The 17,047-nt window shown below is 18.8% G+C and overlaps 4 protein-coding genes across 4 annotated transcripts; all 4 read right to left on the bottom strand.

Annotated features, from left to right (window-relative positions):
- Positions 1-1,616: 1,616 nt before the first annotated feature.
- PmUG01_03033200 (Plasmodium exported protein, unknown function) lies at positions 1,617-2,467 on the bottom strand (the record flags this gene model as incomplete). The annotated part of the gene is made up of 2 exons (XM_029003071.1): positions 1,617-2,258; positions 2,381-2,467. 2 exons carry the CDS (start codon positions 2,465-2,467, stop codon positions 1,617-1,619), a joined length of 729 nt encoding a protein of 242 aa, XP_028859541.1.
- A 3,545-nt stretch (positions 2,468-6,012) lies between these two features.
- Positions 6,013-7,895, bottom strand: PmUG01_03033100 (PIR protein; the record flags this gene model as incomplete). The annotated part of the gene is made up of 3 exons (XM_029003070.1): positions 6,013-6,174; positions 6,305-7,732; positions 7,875-7,895. 3 exons carry the CDS (start codon positions 7,893-7,895, stop codon positions 6,013-6,015), a joined length of 1,611 nt encoding a protein of 536 aa, XP_028859540.1.
- A 5,093-nt stretch (positions 7,896-12,988) lies between these two features.
- PmUG01_03033000 (fam-l protein) lies at positions 12,989-13,951 on the bottom strand (the record flags this gene model as incomplete). The annotated part of the gene is made up of 2 exons (XM_029003069.1): positions 12,989-13,732; positions 13,862-13,951. 2 exons carry the CDS (start codon positions 13,949-13,951, stop codon positions 12,989-12,991), a joined length of 834 nt encoding a protein of 277 aa, XP_028859539.1.
- A 1,988-nt stretch (positions 13,952-15,939) lies between these two features.
- On the bottom strand, positions 15,940-16,908 carry PmUG01_03032900 (Plasmodium exported protein, unknown function; the record flags this gene model as incomplete). The annotated part of the gene is made up of 2 exons (XM_029003068.1): positions 15,940-16,692; positions 16,822-16,908. The coding sequence occupies 2 exons, from the start codon at positions 16,906-16,908 to the stop codon at positions 15,940-15,942; spliced, it is 840 nt and encodes a 279-aa protein (XP_028859538.1).
- Between the last annotated feature and the right edge of the window lie 139 nt (positions 16,909-17,047).

Genomic DNA, 17,047 nt, shown 5'->3' with positions numbered 1-17,047 from the left:
AATACTAAATATATTGATAATATTGTTACATTTCTGATTAAAATGAGTATTTCCTTGTCCTTCCTCTTGTTTAACTCTAATTTTTTTCATTTATTAGGCTATAATATAGTTGTTATACGATTTTAATAATTTATTCTAAAAGCTTCATATTCCTTGAATATACCTAATTATATGTATTATAATAACTTAAGTGAATAATATATAATTTAATACACTTATCTGAGTTAACATATGTTTCCCACCACAAGGTATTCTATCATTCATAAAAATGTAACAACTTACTTGAAGAAATATTTCTTTTTAATAATTTGAAAATGCATAATTGTTAATGTATTATATAATGTTTTTGGTTATATATGCTTTATAATCATTATATATATCTATAAAATATTAGCACAATATAAATATATCTTATTTAGATATTTTTATATTTGCGTCCTTTACCCTATGAACAGTTTTACAAGTATTAATTCCTTAAAATATATTATAAAAATAAGAACCATCTAAATAATCCAAATACTTCATGTTAAACCTATAAAGATAAAGAACAAAATAATCTACAATGGCATATAATTATAAGCAACATTCATAACCGTATATATCTATAGTTCATCCAAGCAATTTTTTGTATTTTAGAAATTAATTTATAACGTAATACTAAAATTTAAAATAAAAATTATAGTAACCAAATAATGAAATAAAATTTTTATGAATAGTTTTTTTTTTTCAGAGAACAATAATATATACAAATAATACAATTTATAGTAATTATCATTCAAAATATAAATATAGAATTATTTTCTGTGTAAACGAAACATCATACATTTATAAAATCAAACATAAGCTGAATAAAAAAGATTATATATATTTTTAACTTTTCATTTCATTCTAAGTACCTAGAATACTGTACTTAGTACACTATTATAATTATTACATATTTAAAATTGTCATAATTTTATTACATATTTATAACATCGTATTTATTTATTACAAAAAAACAGTAAACATATATTAGGATGTTTTTCACAACTACATTTTATAACATATCTTTCATAAAACATATAAAATAAATATTAAGTTTTTATTAAGTATATATATATTTATATATATAATATTATATATTCAACTCTATTCACAAAATACAGAACAAGACGCATTCATTTTTAATTTTAAATGAATAAGACTTTATTTTATTTATGCATAAAATAATATATTATGGATTTAGGACAATATAAAAAATAAAAAAAAAAAATTTCAAGGTAACTAAAAATAAACTGGAACAGTGTATAAATAAAACCTTATAAATTGTGCCTTTATATATATTAATTTTAAGGTTCGTTCATATAATTTTCAAAATAATTATATGTAATATAGGAGTACATATATCAACCATAATATTGTGTTAATCCGAGAAATTCTTTAAAATCTGTATAGACAATTATTAAAACATTTAAATTAACAAAGATAAACAAAATCGTACATTTATACTGTTGTAGATCTAATTTACAAGATACATACATTTGTATTTATCAAAATTAATCAATGATAAATATGTTTGCTATTGAGGAAAAACACTTAGGAATTTGTAGAAACTTATTATTATAAAAGACTACTTCTCAGAGAGTAGGATATTCCGTATTATGCAATTTACTCTTTATATGTTTTATCTTTTTATACTTTACAATTTCTTTGTGGAGACAAATCATTATTATAATAGCTATAAGCACGAATATCAAACATAATATATACATTCCATTAATCCAATTTAATGTAAAATCATATGCTAGCTTATCAAGGTAAAATAGTAATAAAGCAGCTCCTATTATTCCAATTATTAAAAAGCAGCTAGTAGCAGCACATATAACACATTTGTTTACTTTTATATCATTGTTTAAAAACATAAAATCATAATTCATAAAATTCCTAACTTTATTTTTATAGTATATTTTGTCTAACACTCTTTTTTCAAAATAGGAATGTTCTCTATTGTATAAATCAGATTTACTTTTTCTTGTATGTTTATAGCCTACTGCATTATTTAATGTGCATTGATTTGTTTCTTTAATTTTTCCTTTTTTTAATGTAGAATTATTAGGAGTACACTGTTTTGCGTATTTATCTATAGATTGTATATCTTTTTTTAGCCATGTAATATTTGTATCCTTTTCATGCTTATATATTGCTAATAATCGACAAGTCCTTTTACCTAATGTTTCATCAATATTGTTTTTTCTATCCAAATATTTATTAAAGGTAATCTAAAAAAACAAATATTCAATTATCAATAGAATAAATAGTTTTACAGTGAATCAAGTATTAATAAAAAAATAAAATAAAATAAAATGAATTATATAAATATATCTAAATAAAATCGTCAAACCATATCACAATTAAAATGATATATCCAAGTTAAAACTATAAACGAACAAATCCTATTAAAAAGCGGTAACTTAATTTTTTGTTCCATTATATAGATCCTTAAAATTTAAACGTATTTAATATGTAAAAAATTAACAATTATATAATGTACATTTAATGATAAAGTATGCTTTATTTATTTTGTAAAATATTCTACATTTTTATGTGAATTAAATAAAATAGTTATATCTATAATTCATTTTAAAACACTGATGTAGAATATCTTTAAAAATGAATTATGTTATTTATATATAAAGGGTATTCACAAGAAACTAACATTAATGAAAATAATATAATTTTACTTTTTTCATAAATATCTAATTTAATATAATAAAGCAATTACATAATTTTAAATTTATTACAATTAAAAAAAATATATATATACGGTTTCTTAATATGATTATATATTGCGTTCATAGAGCATGTATATTATATGAAATATAGATATTATATTCTTTATATTAAAAAAAAAATGAACAATTTTATTGATTTTTTTTTATTAATAATTCCGTTATTTTCAATATTAAATTATGGAAAAAATGCTTTCTGATGATAAAATATTATAACTATATCATAATAATAATGATGCTGGAAAAAAAAATATATTTTACAACGCTTTTTTTTATATCACTTAAATAATTACATTATTTAAAGTGTAGATATTTGAAATATTCTATATTATATAATATATTTATAAAAATCTAACTTGTCGCATGATATGTGATATGTGAAAAAATATGCACTTTTATAGGTAAACTAAGGATGTTTTTTAATTTTAGTAATACAACTTATGAAAGTTATAATTTTAATTATTCATAAAATATACATTTATTACTAGATAAATATTTTTAAATAAAACTTTTTTTATTTTAATAAAATATATATATTGAAAAATATTAATATAATAACAAACAAAAACCGTGATATATCATCATTAATATGTTATTTTAAAGTTTAATATTCTTATAAAAAACAAATTATAATTGTATTTTTTTATGTTTTGTAATGTAGTATATATATCTCTACATGAGAGTAACTTTTATTATATATAAATGAAATTAAGTAAATTTTTTTTAATACATGGCCATTTAATATTATTTTACTCTAAAAATTTTATAATTATATGAAAATAAATAACTAAATAAATAGTTCTTTAATGAAACAACAATAGCATTTTTTATAAGAAAAACTATATAAAAATTTCTATAATTAAAATATAATTACTATAATGAATGTTATAAAATAAGTAATATTAGCGAGGTATAAAGTTAATATAAATATTTCTAAAATAATTCAGTTACATTCAATTATATGAAAAACATAAAATATTAATCCCCATACATTTTATATATTTAACATTCACTATCTTATAAATAGATATATTCTTGATGTATCTTTTTCCTATTTATATTAACATGTTTTTAATATATTAAAAATATCAATTCTTTTTTTAGATAAAATATTATAATAATAAATCATACTAGGAAGTAAAATGAAATATTTAGAATTTTTATATATGTGAATTATTAATTATGTATCAAAATTAAAAACATACATTTCCTTAATAATTATAGTACTTGTAGATAATCTTTAATATAAAGTTTAAATTACAATAGAAAAATACAAATTATTGTAACACTTTATATATATGATTTTGCAAAAAAAATATAATTTATATATGACTGTCAATTGCAGTAATGTAGTGTTATTTTTGTTTTTTCATATTTTCATTCCCCATACATTGAAATTTAACTTTTAATTAGAATGCATAATTTATTTATCAATTCTTAACTATATAACAAGTGAATTAGGAAACAAAAATAAACTACTAAATATTTTTTTTATTAATTATAAAAAAATTTTTTTTATTCATAAATACATTTCATATAATATGTATACATATTTTTTTCAAGTATAAAATATATTGTACATATTTACAAATTTTAATGCAGATAATAAATATAATCACGAGGAACATTATTATGAACTATAGTTAAAAATCTCATTTAAAATGATTCATAAATCGTGTAGTATTGTATTCTAACTAAGAATAATTTAATAAACAAATTTTATAAAAAACATATTATATAAAATATAATAAATTATTAAATTAAAATTTACAAAAGACAAAAAAAAAATATTAAAAAATTGTGTAATAAAGTAATGAAATTTAATTATTCATTTTAAAATACTTAAAAATATATACGCAATATATATATTAACAAAATTACATGATTTATATTAGTTAATTAAATGTGTGAAAATTTTTATATATATCATTGACAAACAAAATTTTATTTTTTTCATGAATTTGATACTAAATTGAATACATATTATATCTTTTAAATTTTTTCATTAAATTTTTTTATAAGCGCTTTCTTTTTATGTTATATATAAATTTTTTATTATTATAAAGTTAAATTTTTTTTTAATATTGTTTGTTTAAATAATAAAAATTCATTTATATAATAATTTCTGATAGAACAACATTTAAAAATTTATCTATAATTATGTTACCTAAAAACAGTAAAATATATAATTTTTTAAGAACAAAATTTAATTTCTATATATAATTCTAAATATGTCCTACTGTTTTTTTTTTTTTTTTTTTGATACAAATAATTCTTATAATATTTTCAATAATGAACTTTTTTTAATTCACTTTGCAATTTATATTTATAGTATATTCCACCAATAAATGATGTATATTAATAAAACCATTAATTAACAGCTTTAGTATTTAACTTTAAGTATATATTTAGTAAAAGTGTTATATGGCATAGAGTTCCTATTATTCATTAACTTCATCTTACATACACAAAAGCAGTGTTCGCCCGGAGCAATTTTATTTTATCCAAAAAAATAGGATAAAATAAGATAAAATAAGAATATATGAATATTATATGAAATTTAAAACATTTGTACAAGGATAACATAATCATTAATTTTAATTTTATATTGTTATCTTTTTATAAAAATGAACTAATCTTGGAATTATTATATTTTTAGTAATATCAAGATTACATTTTGAGAAGTTCATAAATCTACTATTTTATTTCTCAATTAATTTTTTCTAAATTAATTCATTATATCTATGAATTCAGATTTATTTTTATATTAAATTTAACATAATATATTTCTTATATATGAAGCTTTAACATATCACTAAATAAACACATTATACTATATCATGAATAAAATTAAAATAAATAAAACTATCCTACCAATATATTACTGCAACGTATGGTGTATTGAGCCTTTAATTATAACCAAATGTCAAAATCAAATATATTTTTTTAGGTATAAGATATAATAATATAGTGTTCCAAAGTTATAGTAATTTAAAAAAAAAAATTATTACCATAAAAAAATGCAATTAACAATATTACTAAGACGTATACAAAGAAATTCATACAAAGAAATATAAAAAGTTAAAAATAAAAAATAATATATTTTAACTATATCTCCTTTTTGTTTGCTTTTTTTAAATATGGCTATTAAATAAAATATATATTTATCTCACTTTGCTAAGTTTTTTAATATCTTTAAATAAATAATTTGATAATCTACATAATACTAATGGAATAAAGTTCTTTATTCTATATTTACTACACTAAATCTCCTCCTGTCAGAATTTCTATAAGTACGTTTTATGAATCTCCTTGGTATTCTTTGCCTATTTAATTGAGCTAAATTAGTTCTATATCTTTTTTTCCTTTTTTTAATTTTACCTACATATGACCCAAAGGGAGTAAACTAATAAACAAATCAAATGTGTAAAACCAACATAATATTATTATATTAAAATTAAAACATTTAAAAATAAATTTTTTATTAATAAAAACTTATAATATATTTATAATAAAAAATGAAACTTATTATTTACTTTAAAATAAAGGAAAAAGACAAAAATTATTCCCAATACCAAAGCACCTACAATGGAAATACGGGAAAAAGTGTTCCGTAATACATTATATTCTATATCCTTTTCTGGAACTGCTTTTCCTTTTGACTTTGAAGCATAAGATACCTCTCCTTTATTATGGATTATAGCTTGTAAACGTCCTGAATAATTTAATTTTAATGGAGTACTTTTCCTTAATTTTTCTTGTCTTTTATTTCTAGCTACATTTACTAAGTATTTGTGGTTCCATAACGGGCCTCTCTTATATTTGTAACCCTTAGAATCTTCTGTTTTTTCAAAAAAACCATCTTCAACCAATTCTTCAATATATTCACACATTCCATATTTATCCTCTTCTGGTCTCTTAGGTGGACAATTCAGTGTCCCTTTTGCAAAATTCCATCTAAATTCATTACCTGGATTTTCAACAGATGACATTTTATGTTTTTCTTCTGAAACACTAGTAGCAAATTGCTTTATAATTCTTTCACTTAGAACTTTTGATGAATCCGCATTAGCTTTTATCATGCGAATTCCTGAAGATGAACTTACTGCATTCGTTCTCTGTTCATTGTTTTCAACTGCATTTCCGCTGCTAGATCTCACAGAAGATGCTCGGATGAAGCCACATCGTAAAATAGTACTATTATTATTAATAGGACAATCAGTAAGAAGAATTGAATTCAAAAAAGCTCGTTCTAAAATATTAGAATCTAGTTTTTTTTTAATACTTATAGTTTCTTTAAAACTTTCTAATCTATTACAACTATCACCATTGTCGGACTCTAATACAGATAATAATTTACTTGGATTAAACTCTTCACCACATTTCAGAAAATAATGCGGACAAACTGACTTTTCATTCCAACAACAGTTCTCTTTCTTATTTTTATATAGAGAACTAATAAAATTAATATATTTTTTGTATTTTTTCACGTCAACTTTGATGCATATATCCTTACTTTTAATACTATCGTAATTCGTAAAATACTCATACAAATATTTTTCTTTATTTTTATTATCCAATTCTTCTAAATTTTTTTTTAAAAATATATAATTACAATTATATAACCCATAAGTTCCAGTAAGAGAAGTTTGCAGATTAAGAAATTGAGTTATAACATCTTTAACATCATCACCCGCTGAATTTTTTTCAAACATTTTCTCTATTTCTTTATATACCCAGAATTTATAATGCGAACAACGGTAATCATAGTTTTCTGGTTTACCTCTTTCATATAAATATTTAAAGTTTCTTGCAACATTTTTACAAAGTTTAACACACTTATCTTTGTACTTGCTTTTTATTGAATTAAATATATCACAACTTATTTCATTATTTTCCTCATCGACCTCAGACTTAAATTCTTCGTATATCTTATTTGAAGGTATCGCTGCCAAAATTTCATTCTGAAAATTGTATAAATAAAATGAATTATATAAATCCTTAATTATTTTTTATAAAGAATAAATTTACTCATATTTTTATTTATGAAGAATGATATTTAAATAAAATACTATAAATTATTTTTTTTCTATGAATATTGAAAACATACATAAACTTTTCATCCATTTTTATAATTTTCTTTTAACATTACTGGATATATACAATCTGAATTAATTAAAACTATACATATAAAAATTTTTCTATATAAAAAATGACAATATATTTTAAAATGAAGTATTTTTTTTTTTATAAATATTTATGTCCGTTAATATATTTTTATGGGAAAATAACACCTAATATATTTCATGTATAAAATGAAATTATTTAATTTTATTACATTAATTTTTTTAATAAAACAGAAACAAATTTAACTTAATACAATTTAACAGTATATAATAAAAAAAAAGAAATAAAGTATGGAACAATTTCATTTTATATACATATTGAATCATTATTATCACATTTACTTTAAGATAAAATTTTATGCGAAATATGCTAAGTTAAAAATTATAATGCATAATGATATACATTTTTTAGGCAATTTTGTACTTTTAATTGTTTGCATAAGGCTAATTATAGATACATAATAAATTATGAAATTTTGTTAATATTTAAATGAATATTCAAACAAAAAACTAAATTATTTCAACAAAAGAAATATCCTTTGTTCTTTTGTTGGATGAACAATAACGCATATAAGTGTAACAATCTTTACAAAAAAATATATATTACAAAATTAAAAATAAGTAAATGATAGATAATTCTAACAAAAACCACTAATATAACATAAAAAATAAAAGGCTTATAATCTGATAGAAAATATTGCTTATGATATATTTATATTATTTATAATACAATTATTATATATATATACTATAAAATGATATTAAAAATTATTTCCTTCAGCTAATGTTTCTTTTTTAACTTGTAAGTCAAGATTTTATTTTTTTTTACATGACATAATTTCCATAGTATAACTTTTGCTATATCTGCAATTACATATAATTAAACAAAGAAGATTATTATTTTTAGTAAATCTTTTCTTAAAAAAAACTGAAAAATGTTAACTTCTTAAATTGATAAATAAAATAATATTTTTATACCTACCATAGTGAACATATTTCCAATATCACTAAAAGTAATTAATATAACTCAATTCCATATATTAAATTTGGAAAATATATTCTTAAAATCTATTTAATTTTTCATATATGCTAAAGCAATTCTAAAAAATAATACTATTATGTAGCACAATTATATATTTGTTCTATAATATTTCCTATGGTTTCTCTTATTTCTAATGGTAAATGAAATACAAGGTAATTTATTATATCAATAACATAAAAAAATATTAACAAATATTTTCTTATCATTCTGGATATAAGTTATTGATATAATAAATTTTAAAAATTATAATATATAAAATGTCGTAACTTAAGCATAAAGCGATTATCATGTTATAATAAAAATATTACATATGAAAAAATTATTAAAAGTTATACATATATATATATGATTTTTCTTTTCATTCATTATTATGAATAACATAAAAGAAATATATTATATTTTTTTTTTTATTACTTATGTTATTTATTCATAATTATTTTGTTTCTGCTCTATAAATATACTGTTTTATTTTGTTCACATTTTTACAATTTATTTATAACAAATTATGAATGTATATAAATTCATGATTTCTAAATAATACTGCTTTGAATAAATAAAAAAGTAAATTTTTAATGCTTAATTTCACCATGACTAAAAAAAAAATAAGATATATTTTTTTAAAGGATTTTATAACATAATTTTCATTTACATTATATTTAAACAGAGGATTTAATTATTGTGTTAGGATTATTTTTGTTGTTTATGAAATCTTAAAGAAATAACTAATAATATTACAATGAAAAAAACCTAATTTTAATGAAATATTTTAGTTATTTTGAGAGTTATATGTTTTCCCTAAATTAATATATATGATTATTTATTTTTTCTCACAGAATAAGCGTTATTTGAATTTTGTAAATAATACTTTTAAAAATTTATTATCATATAATTATTATTATATACATAATATTATTTACAATACCCACTTAATTTTATTTATTAATTTAGGAATTTTTTATTCAATAAATTATATTCACCAAATTATTATTCAAGTTAAAAAATTTTCTACATATTTTCTTGTATCTTTTAAATGGAAGTAAGTTTGATTAAAACATTATAAGAATATTTTCTTTTTTTGTTTGATCATTGTTATATTTTTGAAATACATTTAAAAAGACATACGTATCCTTAATTATAAAATTATATATTTCATATACTAAAGTGTAATACATTATATCAATAAGGCGATACCTTTATAGCATTACCAAATTTAATGTATCTATGAAAATCTATATATGTTTTTATCATATATGATATATTATTACTGGTGATCTTTTTTGTTGAAAAATAAGATATTGAAAGAAATCATTATCCATTTTTAATATCTAAAGTTTAAGTTTGAATTTAGTTTATGTTCATATATTTAGTTATACATAACATGAAACAAGTTACAATATATTTTTAGATAACATGTATAATAACAGTTATATTTACATATGAAAAAATATAATATTTTTTATAAGATACGTGATAGATTATTGATAATATATAATTTTAAAAAATATAAAAGATATATACATATATATATATATATATATATACATTTTAGATGTAATGGAATATTTAATATGAAACATAAATTGTATATTAATGAAATTTCAATGTGGCCTTAATCTTTAAAAATTATTAAAATATAAACAAAATTATTTTCATAGTTAACTTATCCTTTCAATTACTAGTAAACATCACAATAGATAATTCTTACAATTATAGTTTTATATATTACGCAAACAAAATTTCATGGTTATATTATCAATTCACTATTTACAAATCACGGTATAAAGGAATAAATGAACACGCAAGAGAATTTTTTTAATGAATTAAACGTTTTTATTAGAAAAATAAATAATTAGTGAATAATGAAATGAATTCATTACTTTAATATGAAAAAGTGTTTCATTTAAAAATTATATTAATGAATTTATGTTAATTTATTAAAGTAACTCATTTACCCCATAAATCAGTTCCTTCCTCATTTTTACATATATTATGGGTTTAAATAAACATCTTTCGTGTATACATTAATATTTTTAGAATAATCATATGCAATATTTACGGTTAAATTTCCATTAGATAATTCATTGAAAGTGCATATAAAATTATGTGCACATTCTTTTTATTAGTTGAACGGATAAACAAATAAAATACAATTACAAGTGAAAGATATAAAACCCTAAAGTGAATATGTTCATATATTTATTCTAATCCTGCATCAAAAAAATATTTTTTTTATCTTATTTTATTACATATTATGCAATTTTGAGTTCCTCATTAGACGTTTTATATATATTTTTACACAATTTAATCAGAATAATAAATCTCGCATATTGTAATTATTAGCTATCTTAAAATAAAATAATTTGTATATGTATATATATATATATATATATATAAACATAGAGGATAAATTTTATTAGTTATTCATTTTCTAGGATATCCTTAAGATATTTAACTTTCAATACTATACAGGAAATGTGTAGGCAATAATAGACATCCGTAAATATTTCAATAAATATTTATCAAATATTAGTTACAGTTAAAATATATTTATATATTATTATAACAATTTTCTCAATAGGTACATTATAAAATAAACAAAAATTAAAGCATCCTAAGGAAAACACCTCAATATAGTTATAATTTAGCTAGTTTATTGAATATATTATGAGTAAATATAAAAATTTAGTATATTTATAAAAATTAATAAAAAATTAAATATTAAATATAGATGAATTCATAATAACACTTAAATAATTCTCATAATGCGTATTAGATAATATCTTTGCATAGTAGATAATAAAGTAAGTGCCCAACTACAATTATAACGAGGTTATAAAGTAATACATCCAAAAAAACATAATAAAAAAATTAGAAAAAACTTGTATAAAAAAACAAAACAGATAATATAAATTATTAATAAAAATAAGTCATTCACTGTTTTAAATTTAATAATTATGTCAAAATCCAAGAATTAAAGTATTCATTATATTTAATGTAATTATTAGGGGAATACGAAAATAATAGCGTGACTCCTATTAAGAAATTATGTATAAGCTTTCCATTATCTAATCCCATATAAAAGATATTTAGAAAACGGTACAATAAATTATATGCTAATAATATGTTAATTATTTTCATTAATTTAATTTTTTAATGATGTAAAAAATAAATAAAATATATAGATTACCTATATATAAATTTTCAACATAATAAATATTCTAGTAATTTACGAATCTCTGAGTAAGCACTATAATAAAATAAAAGAATAATATAACGGTTGGTTCAAAAACTTCACTTAATTATAATGATTTAGAATCACATGGTTTTTAAGCAGTTATAAATAATCCTTATTTATGAAGTACATTATTTCATTATATATTTATAATTTCACAATTAGACTGTATAAAAAATTTAGTTAAAAGTATTTATATAATTAGTACCTTTTATAAAATATTTCGTACAAAATATATTTTATAGAATAATTATTAACATTTTGTTTTGGTAAAAAAAATATACATACGTACTACTGTAACAATAATTATTTATATATATATATAATGCTTTCAAAAAAGACACATTTATTGTTAACATAACAATAATAATACATTTTCTTCATAATCTAAACAAATAATCATTTTACATTAAAATCAGATAAAAAACATACAGCAAAACATTTTAGTGAATTATAAATTAACACACTCCAATGAAATTACATGAATAATTCAATTATATATTAATATTAACGTATGTCTATATATATATATATATATATTATTCATGTAACTTATTTTAACAGAAAGATGTGTATATATAAACAAATTATTTAGTTAAGCTGAAGTCATTCCGTAAAATATAAATTGAATAATATTTAAACAGTGAAAAATTCAAATTATCAAAAGAACTAAGAACATAATTTTTTACTACTTCCCGATAAAAATACTGGCATACATAGTCGTGTTTATAAAATATAAATAGTTATTGTTATCGTAGATAAGTATTACACTAAAGATATGACTATATATGTTAAATTAATCTTGACAGGTGTGCGCGTATTACTTCTTATTTAATCTTTTTGTGAACTTAATATTTTCATATTTTATAACTTTTTTATAGTAATAAACCATCCCTAATATAAATATAATAACAAATAGAAGGAAAGGTATTCCATAAAAGAAAAGTGTTGATAAATATATTTTTTTAATATTACCCCAAGTACCTTCACTTAACAGTGTAACTAGATGTCCCTCTACCCCAAGCGTTCCTCTAGCATCTGCAGATCCAATTGGAGATAACAACCCTAATAAACCCAACAAACCACCATCTGTAATTTTTTCTAATGAAAGATCTAATATTGGTAGTATCAATACAAAAAAAAATAACAAAAGTAAAGCAGTTCGTATTCTGCGTTTTTTACGTGTTAATTCTTTATATTCCTTATTTTCAATAATTCTGATATTTTTAACGTAATCTTCATAATTAAGTTTTTTAAATATTTTTTTTTCAAAATCGAAATATTTTTTTGTTTTAGGTATACCACATTTATTTTTCTCAACATTTCTATTGTGTTTCTTAATATCTAATGAACTTTTACATGATTGCTTATCTTTTTTATTTGTTCCTTTTTTAATATTAGATATAATTTTTTTTTCTTTCAATTCATTATTTGGCACTTCTTCTTTAAAATTTTCAATAATTGAATCCTTATCCTGTTTATATTTAGCTAATAATCGATAGTTTCTTGAATGTAATTTTCTACTGAGACTGCATTTTTCAACCAAATTTTTATTTAAAGAGCTCTAAAAAAAAAAAAAATGTAAATATTTCGTATTCAAATGGAAAAATATTCTCATCCTAAATAAAAGAATTAATAAAAGTAAATAGTTACAAAATAAATAATACAAATGTTTTGAATAATATTATCATACAATGTCATTGCAAAAGAGACATATCCAAGGTAGTAGTATAAACGTTAAAATTTTAATAAATAAAAACACCATAATTTTTTGCTTTATCATATAGTTTTTCAAAGTTAAAATATATTACGAAAGAATTAAATTTATAATATGTATTATACATTCAATGTATAAGTGTACTATGTATGTTTTTTCAATTTTTTTTTTTTGTTATTTCTTCTTATATAATAATATATTTATAACTAAAGATCATTTTATAATGTCTACGAAAATAAAATACCTTTAAAAATATATTATAAACATTTAATATTTACATTATTAATAAAAAAAATAACTTTAAATAAAATGCTATAATATTAATCCATTCATATATATTTAAAAAGTATAGGTTAATTATTTAATATAGTCGAATATTTAGAAGTTTATTTTTATTGAAATTTTTCAAAGTAATGAAAAAACATGTGATATATTAACATTTATAAAAACTCATTTAACTTACATCATTAAACGTATAGAATATATATCTATTGTAGTATTTTATATATTAGGATAGTAATTTCTAATTTGAATGATGTTTTCCGATTATTAATTATAATTTTTAATATGTTACACTTTGAAAGAACGTGTTATTTTTTTAATAAAATATTAACTATTCTAGTTAAACAATAATTGTAATATTTAATTAAGTAGTCAATAACATGCACAATTTTATTTGTTTTGTAAAATATAACCCATTTTTTATTTGTCAAAAAAACAGGTATATTAGCTTAAGTTTTACAATATATTTAGAAAGTTCAATTTATAATGTACTATTCAAATTATGATAAAATGCATATATTTAAAAAGTAAATAAAGATTTATTTTTTATTTTTATGTCATATTTTTAAAAATTTTTATTCATAATTAAATTTAATTCTTACCATTATTTCTAAATGGGGATTTTTTAAATTAATCCCTATAATGTTTTTATATTTTACCTACATACATATATCTGAAGCAGTATTAATATATTACAAATATAAAAAAAAAAGGATACAGTAAAACTATTTAATGGCTATTTCATACTACCATAATTAAAATATATCCGAAAAATTATAGATGTACCTGTAAGATGAATATACATTTTTTTATATGTAAATTAGAAATAAGGAAGTGTAACAATATGATTTACCTTAATACATTACTTAGTAACATTTTTATTGACAATATTAGAGATCATATAATAGTTTTCGTTTGGACATTTACAAACATATTTTGTCAGTAAAATAATTTTACAGATAGTGATTAAACATATAATACACATAAATAAAAATTCTTTTTTTTAATAATACTTACAGCAAAAAATATGATTTGTTCAATAATTCCTGCAATATATTTGGTGTAAGCTAGAAAACGACAATCAAAAAATTAGCATAATCGCAAAAATTTTCTGTAAAAATCCTATATAAAATTTTATTTTACATTTCTTTTAAAAAAATATTATTCTTTCAGCAAATAAATTAAGAAATTAAGAACAAAGAAAAAATAATGAAATTTTAAATACTATATTATAGTTAAAAAAAAAAAATATATTATAAATACAATAAACATAATCAGTTCCCTTCATTATATACAAAAAAAGGCATGTTAATTTTTAATTTAAAAATAATAATTCCTTTTAATAATAACCTGAAAAAATAATGATTGTTACTAGAAAAGGATACAAAATATAAAAGAACAATATTTGTTGTTAAAATGAAAATTAAAAATATGAATTCAATAAAATAATATTAATTCTGCTGTAATATATTAATTTTAATATACAAACATATAATTTTGGTTGAATTTTTCATATTAACTATAATATAAATATATTAAGCCACAATATTTATGCTCAAGAAATATATTAAATTATAAATTAAAAAATTTTCAAACATTCAAATTCACAATAAAAATAACATAATTTTTTTACATTTATGTATAAATATAACGACATATATACATGTTCATGTATAAAATATATGCAATTATTCTTATATTTAATAAGTCATTAAAAGTATTACACATAGCATATAACATTAAAGGTTTCTTTATAGAAATATACTTATTTCTTACCATTCATTGAACTCTTCTAAAAACTTAATTTTTTTATGTTTTATAACATTATTATAATAATAAAAAATTCCACGTATAATTAAAATACCCAATATTAAAATAGGTAAACAATACGTTAGAATACCAAATATTTTGATTCCTGTAAAATTTTTCAATTTACATGTCAATGACAAGAAACCATCAAAACCATCCAAAGTAGGTCCAGGAGATTCAACTTGATTCCCACTATATCCTAATAAACTACATAATTTATTTAATAAACCACCTATATCTTTAAAGTTCCCTAATGATAAATCTATTATAGGTATACTTAATACAAGTATGAACAATAATAAAAGTAAGAAAATTCGTAATTTGTATTTTTTGCGTTTTAATTTTTCGTAATCCATATCATTAATTAATATCATTTTTTTAAAAAAATATTTATCATCTAGTCCATTCATTATTTTTTTTTCATAATGGTTATATGATTTATGTAACATGGTACATTTATTTTTCATAAGTCTCTTAATTAATTTTTCCTTAAATAATAAGCATCTATGTAATGTTTCTCTTTTTTCTTTGTCCAATTTATGATTATCTATTGTAAGTAATTTTTCGTTCTTCTTCTTTGTGTTATATGGTATGTTTAATTCTAAATCGCCAATATATGAATAAATGTACTTTTTATAATTTCCTAATAATCGATAAATTCTTGTATTTAATTTTCTACAAAAATAATACTCATCCAAAAATTTGTTAAAATTGATCTAAAAAAAAAAATATAAACTTTTCATATATAAAATGGATAAATATTCCCATACAAAAAAAAAATAATTAATGAAAATAAACAACAAAAATATGAATACTACAAATTCCTTCAAAACGTATTATCATACCATAACACTGTAAAATTGACATATCCAATATGAAAGGATAAACACAGAAATTTTAATAAAAAATATAAACTTAATTCTTTGTTCCATGTTATACATATATAATATTGTAATTTATGCAATAAAGAAAAAATTAACAAAAAGCTATATACTTATAACAATAAAAAAATACCTCTTTTATTTTTTTAAATATTTTTTATTAAAAAATTAACATATATAGCATATGTTT

This window comes from Plasmodium malariae (genome assembly GCF_900090045.1).
Source record: "Plasmodium malariae genome assembly, chromosome: 3".
NCBI lineage: Eukaryota > Apicomplexa > Aconoidasida > Haemosporida > Plasmodiidae > Plasmodium > Plasmodium malariae.
This window is presented reverse-complemented; position numbering and strand designations above follow the sequence as displayed.